We start from the raw sequence: 23534 nt of genomic DNA, 5'->3' as shown, positions 1-23534 counted from the left end.
GGCTTTCAGAATGCCAGTTAAAGTCCTCATGGTGGAGAAGGGCTGAAAGGAGGCGGCCACTGCGATTCAGCTCCAGGCTGCCAGTCCTTGGCTTGGCTCGGAGACTGGCGTGCCTGTGAGGAGACTGCACTTCACGCTGTGAGCAACAAGATACAACACTTGGATACACGCCTGTCAGGGATCCAGACGCTCAGTGAGCCCCAAACACCTGATGACCACTAGGAGCGACTTCTGCTGCCTCTGGCTTTCTGCTCTTGGAATCTGGGGCAAGAAGAAAGGAGGGGGCTGGAACAAATCCAGTTCACTTTAAAAAGCTCGGACTTCTGATGCTAAGGAGTTGTGATTCCCAAACACCCCTGGGGGAGCTGCCAGGGTCCAGGGTTTTCTCTGAAATTTCTCCCCATCCCCACGGCCTCGCGGCTTCCGACCCCAAGCCCCCCTCGCCGGCTGGGCCGAGGGCCGTGGCCACGAGGGGGTTAAGGCGCCGCCAAGATGGCCGCCTTGTTTTGCACTTCGGAGGGGGTCACGCGGGAGGCTGCCCTTTGCCTCTGGGGAGGCGGTCAAGGTCCCGCCGCCGCCCTCCCTGGCGCTCTGCCTCAGCAGCCTGACGGCATCTCCTCCCAGGCGCGTCCTGCGCTCCGGGGCCTCCGAACTTTCCAGGCCCAAGACAAGCCAACTCCGAACCTTCCAGGCACCAGGCCGGGCCTCGGAGGGGCGAGGCAGGGAGGCCCCCTCGGAGATACCCGGGCCCGGGTTGTGCGCCGGCGGGGTCCCTTCGGCCTCTGAGGATGGCTGGGGCCCAAGACCCGAGGCCAATGCCTGGGCCGTGTTTCCTCTGTTTCTTCGCTCCTGGCTGAAGCCGCCCAGCCGTCTTCCTGGGCAGGCCTCCGAGGGCTGCTCCCGCCTGCAGCCCGGGCACGGGCGCGATGGACGTGGTCGCACTGCCCTCCAGTGGCCAGCCCGCCGAACAGCACGTTGGGCCGGGTGCGGGGGTCCGGGTGATGGCCCAGGGTCCAAGCACTCGGCCCGCCCCTCCCTAGAGAAGGAATGCCCTTTGCTGCTTTTGAAGACGCGGCCTTGCTCATCCCCAGTGCCTTTTATAGGCGGCCCAGGCAGCCTTTTGCCACAGTGGACACTGATCCGATAGCAGGGCATCTGCTTCCTCCAGTGGTTGGCAAACTTTTGGGTGCACCTGAATCCCAGTGCCCAGTTGGTTCAAACCCAGATTGCTGGGTCCCACACCCAAAATCAGAGAATTTACATTCCTATCTAACAAGTTCCCAGGTACTGCTGCTTGTGGTCCTGGGTCTACACTTATAGAACCACTGGCTCAGTGGCTCATCCTGTCCTGGGGATTCTGTCATTCACTCATCAGGTATATAATACGCCCTGCAGGGCACTGAGGACCAGAAGTGACCACCACCAAGTTCCCATCCTCATGGGGCCTACTCTTACAGAGGAGACAGACTTGTTTAAACAGATACTCTCATAAGTGTAAGATCCCATTTGAAAAAGTTTTCAAATTCCTATGAAAGGAAAGAACAAGGTGCTCAAAGAACATATATACACGAAAAACTAATTTAGATTTGGGACAGGGAGGCTGTTGCTCCCTCCCTGAGGGAACACTTAAGTTGAGGCAGGAAGGAGGAGGGAAGAGACCCTGGGGAAGTGGGAGAAGGGACCAAGGCTGCAGGCAGAGCAGGTGAGATGCTGTAGAAGCAAAGGCTGGTGGGGCAGAGCTGGAGGAGGGGCAGAGGGGCAGGCCCAAAGACCGGCCTCTTCAGAAGGGGCAACATTCAGAGGAGAGGAGTAGAGAAGTTGGATACTGAGCACTTAGCACCCTCCTCAGTGCCCAAGAATGGTGTCTCACCTGCAGGAACCTCAGCCAAGTGCCCATGGCCCATGAACTTGCTGCTCCCTGAACCACATTTGTTCAGGCTCCTTCCCAAAAGGAGAGCCACGTCTGATGGATCCAGATTCACTGCGCAATGGTGTGAAGACACGGTGTATCATCTACCCACCCGTGCGTTGGGTGTTTTATCTCCTCCCTACTGAGGGTTCCGGATACAGACATTTCTCTAATGAGCTTTTTAAAATATCTACCGTGTATCTGCACTGAAGCCACTACAGTGACATACGAAGCGTGCCACAGAGTGAGGCCTGCCCTGGACTCTCCTGCAGGGCAGGTAGGTGGAGGAAACCATCCCTGCCCCCAGTCTCAGTTCCCAGCCTGCTGTCCCACCCAGATGTCCCCGGGGCCGCTCTTTCCGGGGGGTGGAGTGGTCGGGTACAGGATGGTGAGTGGAAACCAGGAACTCTGTTGTGAGGATACTTGTTACTTGGTATCAAAGCCAGTTTGATGGGAGCAGGTGGGGTGATCACCAGCCATTCCACTGCCTCTATTCCTCATGCTTTGGTGAGGAGGCACACTCCCACAGGAGGCCTGTGACAGGCCTGTCACCTTGCACAGTCACTTACTTCCCTAGTTTTCTCGTCTGAAAAATGGAAGTAGGGTAAGTTGTATTAGATGATCCCCCAGGTGTTTGGGTCCAGGCCTAGCCCAGCAGGGCACTGCTGGAGGGATGGATGAAAAAAAGGCTCAGTGACCCGACAACTATGCAAAGTAAGGCCTTGGGGCTAATCACCTCCAGGTTGTGGGGAGGGAGGGGAGAGCATCTGGAAAACTATTGCAGCTTTAGAGTCAAACCAGTCCAGTTCAAATACTGCCTCTGCGCCTGACTCACTGTGTGATCTCTAGCAAGTAGCTCAACCTCTCTGAGCCACAGCCTCCTTATCTGAGAAATGAGGGAAACATAGTACCTACCTCATAAGCTTGTTCTGACAATTAATAATAATAGCTACCACTTATCAAGCGCTTATTCTATGCGAGGCCCTGCGCTAAGGGCTTCTCGTGAATTACATGAGGTCACCCACAAAGCACTGGCCCGCTGCCAGCAAGGAGTGAGTTGGATAATAGGGGCCTTGGTTGTTATCACTTCACAACCGCCCCCAGTGCTTTGCACATGTGGGTACATTCCACAGACAGAAGGAGCTTAGCAAGCCCTTGGCAGAGAGTAAGCACTCAATAAATGCTGGCCTTCACTGTGGGCCAGAGAGGAGGGATCCTTGTGAAGAGGTCCTGCAGCAAACAGAAGTGTGGAGGGGTAAATGGGCAGAGAGGATGGCACACCCCCTTCTCCCCAGGAGGACCAGCCCCATGTGTGGTTAGCCAGTGCCCAGGCTGGGACGTCAGCTCTTACTCACTCTTCCCAGAGAGCAGCTAATTAGCCTCCTCACAGCCAGAAGCTCCCCAGATGAAAGGTGCCTGATACAAATGCAAGGCGTGACCCCCATATTTATAACCAAGGTTCCCTTGGGTGAGGAAGGCCTCGGGGGTGGAGAGACAGGCCAGATCAGGGCCTCGCCTTCTTTATGACACAGGTTCTCAGGGAAGGGAGCTGCGCTGGGGTGGTTGCAAGCCTGAGAAAAAGGCTCCAGGGCAGTGGGTGTGGCGCACCCTGGTTCTGGGAGTGGGAGGAGCTGGGTGGCTGAGGGGGCAGAACGCTCCAGGCCCCAGGCCGCCTCCCTGACCAGGGGCTCCGAGGCCAGGAGGCAGCCGAGGGTGAGGTGGGTGGAGATTCCTTCCCCACGGTGGCCGTTCCACGGCCCACAGTCTTCGCTTCCTCGGCTGCACAGTGGGGACGGTGACAGGCCTGACCTCACAGCACTCAGTACAGTAGGACCTGGCGCGCTCGCGCATTTCTTCTTTCAACAGACGTTTACTCAGCACCTACTCTATGCCAGGCGCTAGGTGCTAGAAATACCATCGTGGACAAAACAGATCCAGTGTTTCCCCACGTGGAACTTGCATTCTGTGTGGAAGACAAACAATTAACACAAGAAAGAGAGAGGTTCCTAACACACTGCCCGGCAGTGGGCTGTGCTGCACAGAAGACAGGGCCCGAGGTACAGGGGTGCAACGGGGCTGATGCATCAGACACAGTGCTCACATGCACTGTCCAAGGCAGGTCGAGGCAGGTCTGGGCAGATTAAAAAACAGAGCAGGGTTGAAGGGTCAGCCTAAAGCTGCCCAGCAGATCCAAGGCTGAAGCCTGGATCTGCAGCACAGGAACCATGACCCACAGCTGGGGAGGCAGCCACAGAAGTCCCCTTCACCTCTGGCTCAGGGAGGTACCAGCCTAAGCCTCCTGCCTTCATCTCCGCCTCGGCCCGGGCACCAGACCAGCATCTGGGGTGGAAGGAGGAGGGGTTATGGCCACCAGTTAACGCAGCTTCCATTCCCGGCGTCCCCCAGGGCCTCACATCTTTCCCTGTTCTCCCAACTGCCTGGCAGGTCAGTAGCAACCCCTTAGTTTTTACTGAGGTGAGATTCTCATAACAGAAAAGGAACCATTTTCAAGTGAACATGTCTATGGCATTTAGCACATGTGCAGTGTTGCACAACCCCCACCTGTACAAAGCTGCAAACCATTTCATCAGCCCAGAAGGAAACTCCGTTAAGCAGTTGCTCCCCAATCCCCCTCCCCGCTGGAAGCCACCCGTCATCTCCTTGGATTTGCCTATCCCGGATGCCTCATGTATCCAGACCTTTTGTGTCTGGCTTCTATCATCACAGCCTCTTTTCAAGGTTCACCAGCATCACAGCGTAGATCAGTGTTCTGTTTCTGTTTATGGCTGAACACTGTTCCATTGTATGTAAGCATCTCCATTTTACAGATGAGGAAACACATTCTGGCAAACAAGCAACACTCAAAGGTCACGGCCAGTTCGTGGCAGAGCAGGATTTGCTCCCAGCCTAAGTCCACACCATGGAAATGTGGCCATGCAGGCCGGCTCCCCAGAGGGCCCCAGCCTGGCGCTGCCGTCCCCGGGGGAGGGCTGGCTCCACGGGTGGATGCTTGCTCCCCCGGGTGTGGCCAGGTCTCTCCTCAGCACAGGTGTGGGCGAGGTGGCCTCCCAGTCACCCTGCTCCAGGCCAGGTCAGAGCGCGGCTGAGGCGGTGGCCTCCTCAGGTGGAATTCCAGGTCCTGGTCAGGCACAGGCCAGGGCACTCCTGGGCCTCAAAACCTCTCTCTCAAATGGGTCATGAGACTGGGAGGTACCTCAGCCCTGGGGCAGCCTGATGGGCCAGCCAGGTAAGGAGGATTGTCCCCAGCCAGCTGACAGCCCTGGGCAGAACTGCCCGCCCACCCAGCAAGTGGATATGTCAATACCCAGGAGTTTATTAAGCACCCAGTCTATGCTGGGTACATGGGGTCCCACTTTTAAGATGCTTCCTCTATGAGGAGAGCACCAGCCCTCCCCCCAAAAAAGTGGGTGCTGAGACCAAGGAGCCGGACATAGGGAATCCCTGAACTCGGTCAAGAAGGTTGCACACCAGCAGGGCCTGCTGGCCTCCCGCCTCAGTGCAGTGGAGGGCACAGGGCAGGCCGTGCACAGAGCTCTGGGACACCTGGGCTGCCCACCTGGGCTCCCTTGATGCCCAAGCAGGACACAGCATCCCCTGTCGGTGTACCTGGTCCGGACCATGTGCCTGCCTGGCGTCCATTCATTTATTTATCTCATTCAGTCAGCACTAGTCACACTCTTGGCAATGAGGGTACAAAGGTTAAAAAAAAAGAGGCCATGTCTTTTAGGAGTTTAAAACTGAGTGGACTAAGCAAACTAATAATGACCACATGGCGGGGGCGAGGAGCCCAGAGGCAGGGCCCCAACCCCGTGGGCAGCTGGAGCTAGAGCGTGGGTGTAGGCAGCCCACACGGCCCAAAGCTGAGCGTCTCTCGACATAACCTCCCCCCAGCCCAAGGCAGCTTCACTTGGGAAATCAGGCTGAAAACATGGGCCTGGGTCTTTGGGCTCCTTAGCCACTACCCCTACCTGCACCCCTATTCAGGATTCAGAATTTCCCCAGCAAGGAAATGCCCCCAAAAAAGTTCCCTTAAGGACCAGCAGAGGGGAAGGATCCCCTAGAGCCCCAAAAGGCCTCCATCTTGTCTCTCCTAGAGGCTGCCATGGGTGTGCCGGGCTGAGATGAATGGCCAAGGGACTCCCCTAGGCTGGTACTGCCCACAGCGGCAGCCCGGTGACAGAGCGCTTACTGGATGCCGTGCACATGCTCAGCACATCATTCTTAAACCGCTAAGATTTTTACCAGTGACTTGCCCAAGGTGCCAAGGTGAGTGGAGAATTTGCATTCTGGTCTGACCCACTCCAAAGTCCACACACACAGCTCTCCACATTTCCCTCACCCCAGCCAAGGCCAGCACACAACGTTCCCCCACATACTGTGCAGCCTCCTAACCAGATTGTCGAGGGGAGAGGGAAGACATCCCTCAACCCAGAGCCCTACCCCAACCATGCTTCTGCCCCCTCCCCTCCCCTCCCCCCCAGCCGACCCTCCCTGCAGCCCTACTGCATCAGGAAGCACCCTCTGCCCCGCAAAAGCCCCCAGAGCAGCTGGATGGAATGGTTGCCCTGGGCCTGTGCAAAGAAGGGAATGGGTGGGGACTGACAGGTCCTGGCCATATACAGGCCTCAGATGGGAGGGCAGATGATCCCCTTGGGAGCTCAGCAGCCTCCACAGCTGTCCTGGAGAACTTGGCAGCAAAAGAGGAGGGAGCAAGCTGAATCTTCCAGGTGTCTTGGCTGACCTGACGGAACCCCAGGGTACCCTGCAGGCCAGAAGGCAGAGGAAGAGGTGTGTGGGAAGGCAGTGATAATCACCCTCCATTTCAGGGCTGGGTGTGGGGGCCACCTGCCCAGGGAGCACAGCCTGGCCATGAGGCAGGGATGAGCCCCTGCCTGTCCCCGGGCAGCCTGAGCAGATGGAGCAGCCATGGGGAGCCAAGCCAAGGGGAGTCCCCACAGCCAGGACGTGGTCACTGAGAGACCCACTGACCGCAACTCCATTCCCTGGGCTCTGGTTAAAGTGCTTTAATTAATCCTGAAGCCAACCTTGACACCCTCCCTGGGGGGAGGAAGGTGCCTGGGGTCCCTATTTTACAGATGAGGAGACTGAGGCCTCGAGATCTGAGAAAGGTGCCCTTGGTCTCATGGCCAAGAAACAACACAGTCAGGATTCACATCTGGTCCCTCTGACCCCAAAGGCTTTGCCCTCCATCACTTAGAGTTTCCATGCTGGCTGTGCCCAGCACCAGGACTGGCACCTGAGCTGTTCAGACACGCTGGATGAGGGAGTAAGAGGACAAGGGAGTGGACAAGTGGGCAGAGGTGGGAATGGGTGAGGTGGACGGGCATCCAGTTCCGCGGCCCCAGTTAGAGTAATGGACGAGAGAGTGAGCGAGCGAGTGACTGGGAGACAAGTACGCAAACAGTGGGATGAGCCAGGGCTCTGCCGGACCTAGAAGCAGTTGCTCTGTCAGATAGCCTCTGGAAGACAGGAAGGAATCAGCTTCTGAGAAGCCGGGTGGCCCACTGGGGTGCTGGCTGGCCATGGCCTCCCTCCCTAGACAGCAAGCCTCCAGAACAAGGGAACCTGGAGGCCCCAGGGCCCCCATCCACCAGGCACACATACACTCCATGACCAAGTAATGGGCTGGCCCCATCAGCCATCGATGGGCCACTGACAGCTCGATTGCTTAAGAGGATCCTGGGCCAGGTATCGACCTGCCCACCCTGCTGGGAGGGAAAGAGGAGCAAGAGACCCATTGGCCCTGCTCAAGGTGGAGGTGGGGGTGGTGGCCAAGAGGCCCTCGCTGCTGCCTTGTGCAGGCAAGTAGGCCTGGCCTGGACTGCAGCCCTGCCCACTGGGGTCAGTGTCCAGGTGTATTTGCTTAAGAGGGTGGGTGCAAGCTGGCGTGGAAACAGCTCACCAAGGGGTGGGTCACTGTCTCGACCAGGCAGGGCCCGGGGCCCCTCCTGGGGTAAAGCCCCACTTGGGCTCTGGACTGGGGGGTGGGGTGGGCTGGATGGACCCAGGAGTGGAGATAACGTGGCAGAAGCAGGTGAGGATGAGGCTGTGGCTCTAACGTGGGGCTGTGTCTCTGAGCCCACCCCCAACCTTCCATGAGGCCCCAAGGGAAAGTAAATGGGCCAAGTCAAAGGCGATTCTGGGAATTAAAGGGCACACAGAGGAACTCCCCCCAACCCCACCCCCAGCCAACTCTCTGGGGGCCTGAAGCAAGCCAGGGGCAAGTGGGAGCCCAGGTGTGTCTGGAGGACAAGTACAGATACTGCTTAACCTGGGGACAGGGGAAGCCAGAAGATCCAAAGGCATGCCTGGTCAGGCACAGCCCCTAGTCATGAGTTGCTGTCCCTGCCTGGAGTGAGACTTGAGGTCCAGGGAGGTAACAGGGTATGAAGAGTGGGCGTATGTACACAGAAAACTCCTCGACAACGTGGCTCCCTCCCCTGTGCCCTGCAAGAGCCCCTTGCCCCAAGGAAATCTTTAATGGGACAGAGCCAGCACTGCCCTTCCTGGCCTTTCTGTGCAGAGTCCCTCGGGCTGGCTAGCCCTTTATCCCCAAATGGGGGCCTTCTGAAAACTACACTCCATCCTGAACAATGCCACAGAGATCAGTTTGGACGAGAAGCAGGGCGGCAACGGGAGGCAGAGTTGAGGCAGGGAACCTCCCGGCCTTAGCACAGGCCCTGAGGAGGAGGCGAGCGCCCTCTGGTGGCTTCTTGTGGCGCAGGCGCGTAGAGCCGCATCTGCAGACCAGATCCCTATCAGCGGGGCCTCTCCACAGCCTCCTACAGGCTCCACGAGCATCTTATAACCAACCCACAATTTCCTTAAAAAAAAAAAAAAAAGTGATACGACTTACATCAAAAGGTCATTGTGAGGACTGCACAACATTTGCAACCCTCTCAGCATGACGTTCTGCAAATGATAATAGTAATGATACTGCCAAGAGTACAAGTTGTTTTAATTCTCAGAATGACCCCGGGAAGGTAGGTGTTATCATTTCCAGTTTTCAGATGAAACGGGGGAGGGGGGAGGATATAGCTCAGTGGTAGAGTGTACGCTTAGCATGCACGAGGTCCTGGGTTCAATCACCAAATGAAACGGGCTTGCACAAAAGCACTCAAATTGTAACAGGCAGAACCTGGATTTGAACCTAGGTGTGATGCCAAGCTTGTATTGTCTTTTTAGGCAGTATAACCACTTAGATCTTAACAAGAGAGGCTTTTTCCATCTCCTACTCCCAAGAGACTGCACTGTTGGCGAGAGGACAGAGAAATGGCCCTTCCTCCTCGCATGGTGAAGGCATCAATGTTAACTTTCTGCTTATCTTGCACTTTACAAAAGACTTCTTCCCATGTTATCTCATTTGCATTTCACACCAGCCCTGTGAGGGAGGGGGGATGTGGCCCCCTACAACAGGCAACCTCAAAGTCAGTGGCCCCTTGTAACTTCTGGCCCTGCAGCCATAGAAGCTGAACCCAATAACCGACACCTGAGATTCCTGTGCAAATCCACTCACACAAAATATTTGCAAAACATCTGTGACAAGGAACCCGGTATCCAGGATATAGAAAGAACTCATGTCACTCAGTAGTAAAAAGACGACCCCATTGTAAAATAGGCCGAAGATTTGAACAAACACTACTCAAAAGAAGGTAAATGAATGGCCAGTAAGCATATAAAAGAAGATAATCAGCATCATTAGTCACCATTATTAGTCATCATTAGGAAGCACAAAAGAAAACCACAGTGAGACACCCTGTACACCCACCAGAAAGCGGAAATCGAAAAGTCTGACAAAACCAAATGCTAATGAGAATGTTAACGAGAACATTCATACATTGTTGGTAAATGTATTCAGTGGTACAGCCCCTCTGGAAAAAGGTCTAGTGGTTTCTTATGAAACCAAACATCCACCTCCTCCATGACCTAGCAGTTCCACTGCTTAGGTATTTACGCAAGAGAGATGGAGACATACGTTCAGAAAAAGTCTTGTGAGGGAATGCTCCTAGCAGCCTTATTCATGATGACCAAAAATCAGAAACAGGCTAGTGGATATATGGACTGTGGCAAACCTACACAACACAGTATCACTCAGCAAAAAACAGGGACAAATTACTGCTACACATGACACGTGGGTGTATTGAAATAATTATACTGGGTGAAAAAAGTGTTACAGAGAAAACCTAGTGTTTGACTTTATTTAGATGGAGCTCTTAAGTTGGCAAAACAATCAGTGGAGGGGAAAACAAAAATCAGAATGGTGAGATGCCTCAAAGGGCTGGGGCTGGAACTGACTGGGAAGAGGCATGGGGGAATTTCTAGTTGCTGGTAATGTTTTATATCCTGATTGGAGTCTGGTTCTATCATTAGACGCAGTCATCAAAAACTCAAAGGGATGGTTTTTATGAACATTTCATGGTGTATAAGTTTTACCTCAAAAGAAAAAAAAGTCATAAACAAATATTGAATCCTAGTTAACAACCTGCATTTGGAAGCATTTAGAGGGAAGTGTACTGATTGGTCCCAACTTGTCTGTCCTGTCTTCTCTCTCCTGGCCCCACCAAACCAGTGACTCCCATGAGTTGTGGCTGAACGCCATGCTTCTCAAACACCAACATGCAAACAAATCACTGGGACTGATTGCATTGATAAGATGCTCATTCTGAGCGAGTAGGCCTGGGCTGGGGCCCAAGAGTCTGCATCTCTAACAAGCTCCAGGTGATGCTGCTGCTGGTCCTCAGACCACACTTGAAGCAGCCGGGACTTCGAATGTTACCTTCTAACACAGGTAATTCACATATCGGGACCCACCCACAAGATGGAGGCCTCCGCAGTGGCCTGGCCCACATCACATGTCTAAACCTAAGTCAGGCCGACTTACTGAAACGCCTCGCTATCAGGGAGACCTAACACACACCAGTGGCCATCCTCCAATGCAGCTGCATCTCGCTTACCTGGCCCTGCAAATCTCCTAGACAATCGTGTCCTGTTTCCTCACTGCCACCTCTAATGCTCTATAAAACTCGCTCTTGCCCCATATCTCTTGGGAAAGGTGCTCCACCCTTGTGAGACCCTGTACTCCCCCAATCCATGGGCTGTTTTCCCTTGAATAAAGGACATTGAACTCATTACTAAATTGTTTAATTTTTGTCATCCGACTCTTTCCGCCTTTTCTCCTCTGCTCCTTCTGTCCCTCCTCCAGCCTGCATGGCCTTGCTCACTGATGACTGGTCCTCTCAGTGCTCATCCATAGCCCACCTTTTCCCCATCCCTTCTCTTCCCGCAGATGACAACTAATAATAATAATTATGATAAATGATAGCAGCCACAATCATTTGTGACACTAGGTGCTGGGGACTGCTACAGGCTTTATAAGCATTGTTTTAACAGCCCTATGAGGTTGACATTAACATTGTTCCCATTTTGCAGATGAGAAAATTGAGGTATAGAGAGGTTACGTATTTGCTCAAGGTCACACAGTCTTGGCCATCTGAATGCCTCCTTTGGCTCCAATTGCTGACAGCCTTATGGTAACAGCTGTTGTTTCTGCGTGTGCACACACTCACACATTTGTTTTCTCTTTCCACTGAGACCATACTGTCCTTGAGAGGAGGGACAGGATAATACGCCCCCACACCCCCCCCCAGCACCCCACCCCGAAGCAGAGCCTACACCAAATCAGGGCCTCTTGTTCAAAACAGGACACAACACAGTATCCAGGTGAGACCCAGCCTCATCTGTAATAGGGACCATAATGTCCCACTCTTCCCTCACACAGGGTGGGGCGGCGGGGTCAGGGCCCCGGGCACTCCCCCACTGACCCCTAGTAGCTGGCACTCTCCCCCTGTTGAGCGAGCCTCCAAGGCCATCCCCTCTGGTTCAGCTTATCTCTACTCCCAGACCTTTCCAGTCTCCTCTCCCATCCCAGGGTGTCCAGAGTCTAAAGCCACAGGCCTGGGCTCCCTGATCTGGAGGAGTCCCCACCACAGGCTGCTCTGCTCCCACCCCAAACACTGCCCCCTGCACCAAAGGCTCTGTGAGAGTGGGGACCAGCCCCACCTGGTCACAGGCATTTAGTCACAGTAAGTGGTTGGGGGCAGGGAGGGGTCTCCCTGGCTGGCCTGAGGTCTGAGCAGAGTCCAGGTGGGAGGGCCCCACCTCCCCCCACCCTCAGTAACCTTGCGCTGCTCAGGGCCTCCATCACCTTCCAGCCTAGACCCAGGCATTTCCCACTCGGAGCCCTAACCCCTGTCCCGCAGTCCCCAGCACCCACTCCATCCTCCTGCAAGGCCTTTGGTGGTTTCTCTCCTCCCCTGCTGAAACCACTTAGGGAGGAGCTTTTACTTTCCCAGACAAGCTCGGAGATGCAATTTCTCCTCCTAAGAGGTTAGACTAATTGCTCTTCCCAGAAGAAAACCCTCCGAGGTTTTCCTTGTGGTAGGATAGGAGGTTTGAAAATTATACCTTCAGAGCAACATCGGGTTACTATATTAAGTCCAGTTCACAGCGGGGTGGCCACTGGGGAGCACGGCGCCATCTGCTGGTCCAAAGCAGGATTCCTTCAAGGTCCTGGCGAGTGGCCGGCTCAGCTACTTCATTGCGGGGCAGTCCTGGACCGTGCTCCCAGGCACAATACAGACCTGGACTTGGCTCTTCCTGTCAGCTTCGGCCCCGTCAATAAAAGTGATGTCTAATTTACTGACCCCCACGTATATTAGTTGTGTGATTTCCAAGGATGGAGAGACTTGAAAAAGACCAGACACAAACACATCAAGTTGTATACATTAAATATCTACAGCTTTTTTTTAACTGATCAGACCTCAATGAAGTCGTTTTTTTAAAGTACCAGACACACGGGGTGGGGGAGGGGATAGCTCAGTGGTAGAGTGTGTGCTCAGCATACACTAGGTCCTGGGTTCCATCCCTGGTACCTCCATTAAAAATAAATAAACCTGATGATCTCCCACACACACACACACACACATAAACAAATAAATAAGGTACCAGACACACTATATACATTAGGCAATGAAAAGATTATGTATTTCTGTACACACACACACACACAAATACACAAAGACATCTAATTGATGCTGATCTCTGCCACTTCCGGTACCAAATTAGCTTAGGCAGCTTTTATCCTAGTAGATTGTCTTAAACTCATCTTTAAACAAATGGACTCTCTGAAGCATTAATTTTCAGTCCATCAAATTATAAAAGCACATACTTATCAGTGCAACAATCCCATCCCTGGTAATGAACCCCACAGACACATCCACGCTCATGGCTGCAAAGAGGAATGTACAGGGTCTCCCTCGGCAGCCTCCTTAACACTGGGACCACCAGGAGGGCACTGGTTAAATAAGTGACGATGGTACATCCATGTGATGGAAAACTATGGAGCCATTGAAAAGAATGAGGGAGATCACACCTGCTGATTTGGGACCATCTCCCAGGTTGTAATGCTGAGTGAAAACACACCTTGATGAATACCTGAACTCGGGTGACAGTTGCACGATATGCATGGAAAACTTCTGGAAGAATATATAAGAAACTTAATAGTGGTTGCTTCTTAGGGAGGGAAAATTTGTATTATATACACTTTGTACAATATATGTATTTTTACTGTAAGCATGATATTCTCCCAGTAAATTATTTGTTAGTTGCATTCATTATTCTATAGTCCCCACAGCAGCACCTGACCCAAGAATTTAAATAGAATAAGAAATGATTTTAATATTCTAACAACGTAAAGAAAAGAGGAATTTTTCTCCACCAAAGAGGTTTTATGCACAAGGCATACTTTCTCATAAATAGAACTTAAGAAAACTCTCTTTCCCATGGTAATAAGACCTAGATTAAGCACATGTGTGTGCTAGGGAAGGAGTAGGGAAGGAGTTTCTGAATATTCTGAATTTCCAGAATAAGACCTGCTTATTACAGAAATTTCTGAATAGAGAAAAACATAAAAAGAAGAAAACTATACTCACTTATAACCCCACCCAGTTACAGCAGCTGCTAACATGTTGGTGTATTTTCATCCTATTCTTATGTATACATAGTTTCTGTTTTACAGTGTCATAAACAAACTACAAATAATTTTTTAAATTTTTATTATTATTGAAGTATAGTCAGTTTACAATGTTGTGTTAATGTCTGGTGTACAACACAGAAATTCAACATAGTGATTCAGTTGTACATATATATATATTCCTTTTCATATTCTTTTTCATTACAGGCTATTACAAAATACTGAATATTATTCCCTGTTCTATGCAGAAGGATTCAATCTCATTTTTTCCATCAATTCTCTTATCATGAAAACTTTCCCATGTCCTTAAAACATTCTTCAAGAATATGCTTTCTAGTGAATCTGTGATATTACATCCTACGGAGATTTTCTAATTTGTTTAATCAATCTCTCCTGTTGGACACTTCGATTGCTTTTAGAATTTGCTTTATAAATACAACCGCAGTGATTTTTGGGGCAACATATCTTCGTACCCATCCTGACAACTTCCCTAGGATTGAATCCTGGAGTTGGAATGTCTGAAACATCAAAGGACATGTCCATCTCAATACTCTGGAAACGGGTTGCTAATGTCCCCTCCACAAGAGACCCATGTGGGCCAACATCCACAGTCCAGAGCCGACAGCAGGGCAAGGACAGAGCGTGAGCCGCTGCAGACCCCGATTTCATGAGTCCCTTGACACAGGGTCCTCTGGGCCAGACATCTGACCCGGCAAGGATATTAGAACACAGTCAACAGGTCATGGTTCCACTGTGCACGCAGAAAAGTCCCAGAGATCCTGCTAACAGGGAGGACAGTTACCTTTGCCTCTCAGGCCAGCACTGTCCAGTCCAAATATAACACAAGCCACATACATGGCTCTTAAGTTTTCCAGGAATAATGTTAAACGCCTAAAAAAAAAAATGTGAAACTAATTTTAACAAATATTTAATATTTTATCAAAACCCCATATACCAAAAATAGTCATTCCAGCTTTATTTAATATAAAAATTACTACGATTTTTTAAATAACTTTATTGAGATATTTTGCTTTTTTTTTTTTTATACTAAGTCTTAGAAATCCAGTGTGTATTTTACGTGGACAGCACAGCCCTATTTGGACTCATTTCAAGTACTCACTGGCCACATGGGCGGTGGCTGTGGGACTGGACAGCTCAGTCCTTGGGGCCTGTCAGTCGCCACTCCTGATGTGAACCAGCCAATGACGCCATTTGGCCCAGCCTGACGTCTCTCCATCCCTGCTCTCGTCACAGTGCTTTGCACCCAGGAGCTTTTGTAACAAGGGGAAAGCCCCTAAGATTGACCTGGGAATCTAGCTGGGGGCTTAGGAGACAGATGAGGCTATCAGGTCACTCAAGAGGTGCATGGGCAGCCCTGTGGTCTTCCTGCTTCCCTCCCGGGGCCAAGGGTGGAGAGGATCCACTTGCCGACCTCACGGCAAGGTCAGGGAAGGGCTCATTTGTCCTCATCCACAGTCCATCACTTTCACAGCCCGTCTTCTGAGAACCTTCTGTGTGCCCAGCTCTGACCCAGGAACAGCTGAGGAGACCAAAGAGATAGAAAACAGCTTCCCTGGCCTCAAGAGGACTGCCCAGCCTCCTGGAGGTCAAGACGGACATTCACAGCAGCCAGAAACCATGCACACCTCAGACACCAAGGCACAAGCTCTGGAAGGGCAGCGCATATGCAAAGGGAAACAGGGAACGGGGAGGGTAGAGGGTCAGAAAAGACGTCTTCAGTGGGGGTGCTCGGCAGGGAGAGGTTAGGGCACCCTACAATATTCCAGATGCAGGAAAGTCTAGAAGCATAAAAAATCACAAATGAAGAGCAAAAAAGAACTACTGCATTTCATCAATGCTAAGATGTACTTTTTTCAGATTTTATTATTTCTGAAATCTGGTTGCATCTTACAATTGATGGCAGGTCAGATTATTTGGCAGGATTTCTTTCTTTCTTTCTTTGATGCCTGTTTTTTTAAAAACAAAATTTTATTGAGGTATAACTGATAAAATTATAAGATATTTAAAGTGTACAAAACGTACATATACATTACGAAACGATTCCCTTAAAAGATGCCTCAAAACTGATGGCATTTTTTTTATTTTATTATTTATTTATTGAGCCTTGAATATGTTGCAGGCACCATGTTGGTCAATTAGCCTTCATTATCATACAACTCGTTATAGATCAGGGAAGAGACTCCGAGAAGTTAAGTAACTTTCCCAAGGTCACACAGCTAGTTAGCAGCAGAAGCAGGATTCAAACCCAGGTTTGCTGGGCCCCAATGCCCCTATACTTCCCACCATATTGTACTAGCCTCCTTTCTTCTAGATAAAGTGAGGGGAACAAGGTCAAAGCCAGTTTGTCATTTTTGTCTCAGGTCTGTAGGTCCTGAATTATTCTCCTGTGTAGGTTACTCCCATCAGCTCAATTTGGATTCTTGTTTTTCAGCTCCAAGCTCAGAAGCTTCCAGGAAACCCTGGTTCATGGCTCACAGCTCACTTGGTTCTGGAGCAACTCAATAAACTTGGCCTCCCCGACCTGTCTCCACCTCCCGTCCTCCCCAGCTCTAATTGTGGGTTTCCTGTTGCCTTCCCAGGCTCATGGCTCTTTGGTGGCCAAGCCTGCTCCCTGCGCCTCCACCCACCCGAGAGTCTGGGGAAAGTGGCTGTAAGAGATCCACAAGGGGGCGGTTTGGGGAAAGACGTGAATTCCATGTTGTCTCATCAGACTGGGACTGACAGGATGGCCAAGCCAGGACTCCTGCTTTCAAAACAGCCCGTGACAGAAGGGGCCACTGGGGAGGCCTGTCTGGGTTCCAGCCTAGGGGAAGCCAGTAGGATAGGAGGTCAAACAAGGGTGAAGTGAGGGGACAAGCCCCAAAGAGGCTGAGGGACCCCTCTCCTTTCTCCTCCTCTATGCTGCAACCATGCGACCCCCAAGGACCCGACATAATCCCCCTCCTCTCCTGCCCCTGCTCCCCTCCGTGGGCTCAGGCTTTGACCCTCGTGTGGTCTGACCCTGCCAGGCCTTGAAGTTGACGTGGACGTGAAGTTGATGCTTTGAGTCTCAAGTCTCAGCTGGAAGGCTGCCTCCTCCAGGCAGCCTTCAGCCCTCACAGACCCACTAGTCCCCTTCTCTGTCAGGATACACCTCCTTGACAGTAGTTCTCAACTATACCACCACATGGCTCTGCTCCTCCTGTTGGCTTGTGGGCAAAAAATGTCGCCTGCCCCTTCAATAAACACGTTACCTGCCACCAAGCCATCAGCCACTGCAGCCGCCCCCAACAGTGAGCCCTGAGAGGATTCAGGATGGAGAAAAACAGGAAACAGGCCCTAGGTAGTTAAGATGTATATCAAAGAAATGATTTCAATAAGCCCAGACTTCTGCACCTTCACATACATAGAAAAGCACTAAAATCATTAACTTCAGATGTCTGTTTTTGTGATTAGTAGTAATCCTTTCATGTTCAACCATATGCTTGGGTTTGTTTGTTTTTTCCCCAGGAGAAACTGTATATCCTGGCTCCTCCCTTACCTCTTTGCAATAGCTCCTCAGAGTGATCTGAGAGGCTGCTGTCCTGGGCTATGGTTCTCAGTAAGGTCCCGGAATAAAACAATTCTCAACTTTTAGGCTGAGCATTTTTTTCAGTCAATAGGCTCAACAAATATTTGTACCTGTGATGGGTGGATACTCCACTAAGTGCTGTGATAAGATAGCACAGAAGGGACGCGGAGTAGCAGCAGACACCCGCAGTGGAGCGTAGCAAGGGTCACAGCAGCTGCACTGCACAGGATAGGCTCACACTGCTCCTGGGGGCCAGCAGTGGGCACCTCCACTCTGCTCCGTGGTCTCACTGGCATCAGCTTGGTATTGGAAGTTGGCCCCACTGGGAGGATTTACACCATGGAAATCTGCAAACCAGGACTTTTTTTCCCCTAGACATCAAGTTGTTAAACAAGAACTAGTAGGTCACTAAGGGAGAAGGATGATGAGGGAACAGGCCTGGGGAAGCCACTGGCCTGGTTTGGATTTCCCCTAAGAACAGACCCTGAGACAAGGATTTAGGAACAAATGGTTACCCTTGGAAGGTAATCTCAGGGGGCAAAAGCAGTGAGGTAGGGAGGGAAGGAGCTTATATAAGTGGGTATTGAGATAGGAGGGAAGGGTGCAGGGTACAACCATTAAAAGAATGATAGAGCAATTGAGGTAAACTGGTTAGAACTAACTAGGCCCAAGATGGCATAAGATTCAACTTTCAGTAGACTTCATTGTAATACATTAGCAGCTCAGAGATGCACCTACCACTCATGCTACCCTTGGACACCCTCCATGCTGAATACCAGAGGGCATGGCAGAGGCCAAAGAACTAAGGGAGCCTCCAATCTCTCCTTACAACCTAAGGAAACCTTATCTGTTTTCCATACTGGAAACTCACTGAGCCATTGACTGCACACGTTGGGCACTGATCCCATGTCCAGGGGACAGCTCCGAGCTGGCCCAGTGATGGAAGACACAGCATGCTCCTGAGACAGACCTGGTCCTTGGAATTGTCATTAGGATTTTGCTAAGGGTTTGATAGCCCAAAGAGAGGAGCTATTTTTGTAGCTTGGTCTTCACAAGGCTGTCAACTAAGTCCTTATAAACATCTGGGCAAAACCAGATAAAAATACAAAAGAAATGCTCTTCGCATACAAGTATGAAAGAGATATAATGAATTCATCCCTTTGATGCAGGAACAATGAACTGACACCTGCATGGGGGTAGAGAATTTGATCTACCCAACCATTAAAAGTAAGCTAGAAAAGGTTACGATGAAAATTGGACAAAGGTGAAATCTAAAAGATGCCTTGGGAGTGAGTGATGCAAAGGATTCCAAAATAAATACCAGATGAAAGGCATGGGCTCAGGGACCCTGGGACATAGCAGAGAGTATTTGACTACTAGAGGTGATGCCATGAGCTCACCTGTGCCTTGGGTGGAACCTGGAAGTGTGAGCACTCCATCTCGTGTGCTGGTTTAGAATCTCCAAGTGATATAATACATGTATGCATAAATCACAGTTCTGAACCTTTGACCCCCCAAAACCAGCAGTGAGTAGTAATGGGACTTCAAATCAGCTATTTAGAGATAAGTAAACAGACGAAGTAGATCAAACTCTTAGTACTAATACTCTGATGGTGTCCAGCAGTTCTGTGTACATCATGACAAACCATGGATTAATTTACAGTGCTTGAACACATCACAGAACCTGGCATATATTCACTTTGCGGTTTTTCATCTGAAATGTTTAACTGAAATCAGACGTGTGGTTTTACTTTTGGAGGTATAAGAGAATTGTCAGTAAACAGCTTTGAACTGTTCCAGAGAACTTGATTTACTACATGCATATTATTACAGTTGCTTTGTGCTGAGTGAGCCTTTGCTGCTTGGATTTGAATCTGCCTAGGTTGGGAGTCTGCTGTCCTGGAAAATATTATTAAAACTTGTAAATATGTTTAAAATATTTAAAGGAATTTATGCAGTTTGCAAACAGGGTTGTTTGGGGGAGATTAAATCTGTTAAATGTATGAATGATGAGGACACACAAGAGTGTTTTTATTTTTACAGAAAAAAAAAAAAACTACATTATCGGTAAGATGTCCATGATGACAGCAAAAGCTTAAGAAATAGATTTTTAAAGATTTTACCTCTTTAACAGATTGAAAATTAATTATTGTCCTTTGCACACAATAAGCACCCCTGAACACTGAGAAACTCAAACTCTTAAAGGTTGTGGAATAACTCTGTAAACACACTTTTTTCAAATGACTCTTACACATTTTTTTTAATTGACCATACCTCTGGAAATTGAAGCTTATTAAACTGCTTGCAGCCTGAGTTTAGGAAACTTTCTGGTTGAGACAATTTCCCTCTCCTCAACTCCTATACCAGTACACCTGTGGGTATACTTGCATGTAAATAGCTAAAACAAGGTATCTTGTGTATTGGCATCTCTCAAAAGACTGAGATCAGGCTCTGGCCTTGTTCAACAGTTTTCCCCGCGGGGCTGTAGTCACAGCAGACCCACCTTGAGCATTTACTGGACTTTTAACCTGCCAGTAGGAAAACCTATAGGAATGTTTCCCAAAGCAAATGCCAACCTCTCTCCCAACATCCTTTCTCCTGAGCAGCCTTGCCTCTTTCCCAGGCCAACGGGTATTCCAGAAACTCACGGAATGAATTCCTAAACAAGAGGGCCTCACAACTGAAGACCACCATCTTTGGCCCCAGTTCAATAAGTTTAGTCTTAGTCCTCTTAAATGAGGGGACATATCATGTTAAGGGTTCTCTTTTTAAGAGATCCTTCAACTGAATAAACCCTTGAAATTTAAAAGATTGATCACAGCTAACATTTAGATGCACCAGTATTCTAGGAGCTCTATGTATCATAGCATTGACACTCCAACGGCACTGTCATCCCCTGGTGATCGATATGGGAACCGTAGTGCTAAGTTACCCAATTGGGAAATGGCAGTCATGGATTTGAACTCTGGCAGTCAGACTCCACAGACCCAGCTGTCTGTAAGCACTACACCAAACTGACTCCTAGACACAGCCATAACCAGAACACACACCTTGAGCCTCAGCTGCTAAATTACACTTCTGTGAACCACAGCACTGTTACTATTATTGAGATCATTACTGACAGTCTTCATTGCCTGTACTGTGAATAAAAGATAGCCTCGGGGAGGAAAGATAGGTAAGAAGCAAAAACAGGAGAAGCTAGAGCAGTGCACACAGATCCCCAGGGATCTGGTTAAAAATGCAGATTCTGATTCATAAGGTCTGGGGTAGGGCCTGAGAGACCAAATTGCCAACAAGCTCCCAGGTGATGCCAGACAGCTGCTGTCTGTGGGACAGTCTGAATAGCAAGGAGAGGACCCTTACTGGGAGTGTGTCCCCTGTGGCAAAAATAACCCAGTGTCCCTGGTAGCAAAAATAAAAGGAATGGGGACATATAGATGTCACAAAGCTGTTTGATGCTGTGGGAAACAAAGGTGGAGATTATCACCAAGGAGTCCCTTACACACCCATGGCCTTATTTTCAACTCATATGAACCTTGTGAGGAAACCACCGTTTCCTTTTAAAAATGAAACTGAAGTCTAAGAAGGTTGAATGTGCCAAGGTGAAAGGCATCTTAGGGGTGGGTACCAGTGCCAAACACCATCCCTGACCCCAGACACACACTTCTGGAAAATAGCAAGCAAAGAGCTGACATGGGAGTATTGTTGCTTTAATATGGTGTGCGCCAAGCAGTATCAAAGTTGTCCACACTCACCAATTTGGTCCTGACCATTTTTAATAAGCAATATTTTTTAAAAAGTGTGTGCTGAAAAAGAGGCTAATTACACCTCTGGCCTTAAAAATGAGAAGATAAGCCACATAAGTTCTCTTCCATAAAAAACAGCCATTTCAAAAGATTTTCTTTAATATCATAAAATATTTTCATGGACAAGTGAGCTAGCAAACACACATGCACCAATGTGCCTTTTGACAAGATTATCCCCTACCCCCACCCCCCACTCCCACATCAAGGTGGACATGAGATTGGAGAAATGAATACAGCAGATGGTACAGATAGAAAAAAAAATCGATAAAAAGAATGGAATATAACATTGTGCTTGGTTATTTTCCTATGTCACAACAAAACAAAATATTTCGGTGCAAATAGTTAATTTTTCCTCTTTTCCATTTAAGTCTGGTGGAGAAAAAAATACTTTTTCTATAATAAAATATGTGGTTTTTTGGTTTTTTACTTTTTTTAACGTAACTTTTTTTTTTCTTTTTTGCAGAAAATAATTTTGTAAACTGTCACTTCGCGGGCAGGGAGGCTCGATGCCACGTGGGTCCCAGCTTGCCCCCACTTGGGAGGTGAAGCACGGAAACCGAACCCGGGCGGGAGAGGGGACAGCGGAGGCGCAGGGCGGGGCTTGTACAGCGGCCGGGGCGAGGGCGCGGGCTGGGCGGGGCAGGTTAGAGGTCACTCTCGCCGTACAGCGCTGTGGAGAAGGACATGTAGTCCAGAGCACCGGGCACGGCGTCAGGGCCGGTGTAGGGGGCCATTCGTGCGATGCAGTACTCAGCCTGATCCGGCGGCAGCTCACGACGCAGCTCGTCCACCGTGATGTAGTTCTGCGGGGAAAGGGCGGTCAGAGCGGCCGGAAAGCCTGGTGGCCGGAAAGCGGACCGGCTGCAAAGCCGGGAGGCCGTAAACCTCACTCATGATGTTAGTTACCCTGTCCCAATCTCATTCTGGCCCTCTCCTGTACTTCTGGATATAAAAATACATATCTATGCGTATATACACGTTTATATATAAAAATATGAATATTTACATTTATATATCCTCTTATGTTTTACACTTCAATAACTACTTTAGCCTGTTCCCAAGTTAATTCAAAGTGCTAATTGCATCTATAGTCTTATGTATTACTCAAGCCTGCAACAACCATGGCTGGAGCAATGTCACCACTTCCACCAATATCTGGTGGAACAGAGTAGGACCTCACACCCACTCAGCTGGGTTCTTTGGCGGTCACACGATTCCAGCAAATTACATGAGCATCCAGATCTGTGCATCATTGGCACATACAGCTATCTTAACCATGTTTGCAAAATGCAGACCCTCCCCCACCTTGCCTGGTTCCCATTCGGGATTTCTGCTTTCTCCATGCCTTGGGCTTGCCCATGAAAGTCCACTTGGAAGCTGCTTCTTTTGGGAGTTTGAGGCTCCAGAATTGTCCAAGGGCTCTGACCCACAAGGTGGCCCCCAGCTTCATGCCCTACTTCTGCCAGAGTCCCCTAGAAACCAGTCTGAAGGAGGAAAGGGGTTGCCCTCAGGTCACTCTAAATGTCGGGAGACCAGGTCCCCTTCTGCGCCCCAGAGACCTCCTCTATGAAATGAGTCACTTCAACAGAGTGGTTTCTGATGGTCCTTCCACAGCTTCAAGGTGCTATGACTCTACTAACAGAGTGTACTCGAACTTAAATGAGACCTTTAGGAGCCTCTTGGTTGCTTGAGTATTTCCTTATAGATTGAGACATTTCAGAAACTGTACTCCCTATTGGCTTTAGAGAGGATGGCATGAGGATTATCCTATGAATTTTACTGAAAGGGAATCTGGCCTCTAGATCCCTCTGTCCCCAATTTCCCCTGGATGCTCCCACTTTTCCACTGTCAGGCAGGGCATTGCAGGTAACTTGGGAGATTTGGGAAATTGAAGCTGCATGCTGCTCAGTGTAGAACACTGAGAGATGCTTCCTTCCTGTTCCTCACCTACATGCCATGCCTTGTGCCCAGAATGATGGAAAGGTGAAATCCGAGTTCCCAGATGGACTTTTCATCACCCAAACACATACCCCACTAACTACTGCCCACCACCACTCATCATTTCATCACCAGTATTTCATCACAAGTACAACATGCAGTGCCCCCGGCAGGGGACCCCCTTAAGCTAATGCTGTGTCTTCGTGCCTTAGCTGACCCCAAGGTGTTACAGAAATA

The 23534-nt window shown here is 49.9% G+C and overlaps 1 protein-coding gene across 3 annotated transcripts in view; it reads right to left on the bottom strand.

The window, feature by feature from the left end:
• Positions 1–19556: 19556 nt before the first annotated feature.
• The window catches only part of ACTN1 (actinin alpha 1), a 91707-nt gene continuing 87729 nt past the window's right edge, over positions 19557–23534 (bottom strand). For all 3 annotated transcript variants that reach the window (XM_010962305.3, XM_010962306.3, XM_010962307.3), the window contains one exon: positions 19557–22162. In XM_010962305.3, the coding sequence (XP_010960607.1) occupies positions 22004–22162 (159 nt within the window). In that variant the 3' untranslated portion in view covers positions 19557–22003. The remainder of the gene's footprint in view (positions 22163–23534) is intronic.

The sequence above is a fragment of the Camelus bactrianus genome, chromosome 6 (assembly GCF_048773025.1).
Source record: "Camelus bactrianus isolate YW-2024 breed Bactrian camel chromosome 6, ASM4877302v1, whole genome shotgun sequence".
Taxonomy (NCBI): domain Eukaryota; kingdom Metazoa; phylum Chordata; class Mammalia; order Artiodactyla; family Camelidae; genus Camelus; species Camelus bactrianus.
This window is presented reverse-complemented; position numbering and strand designations above follow the sequence as displayed.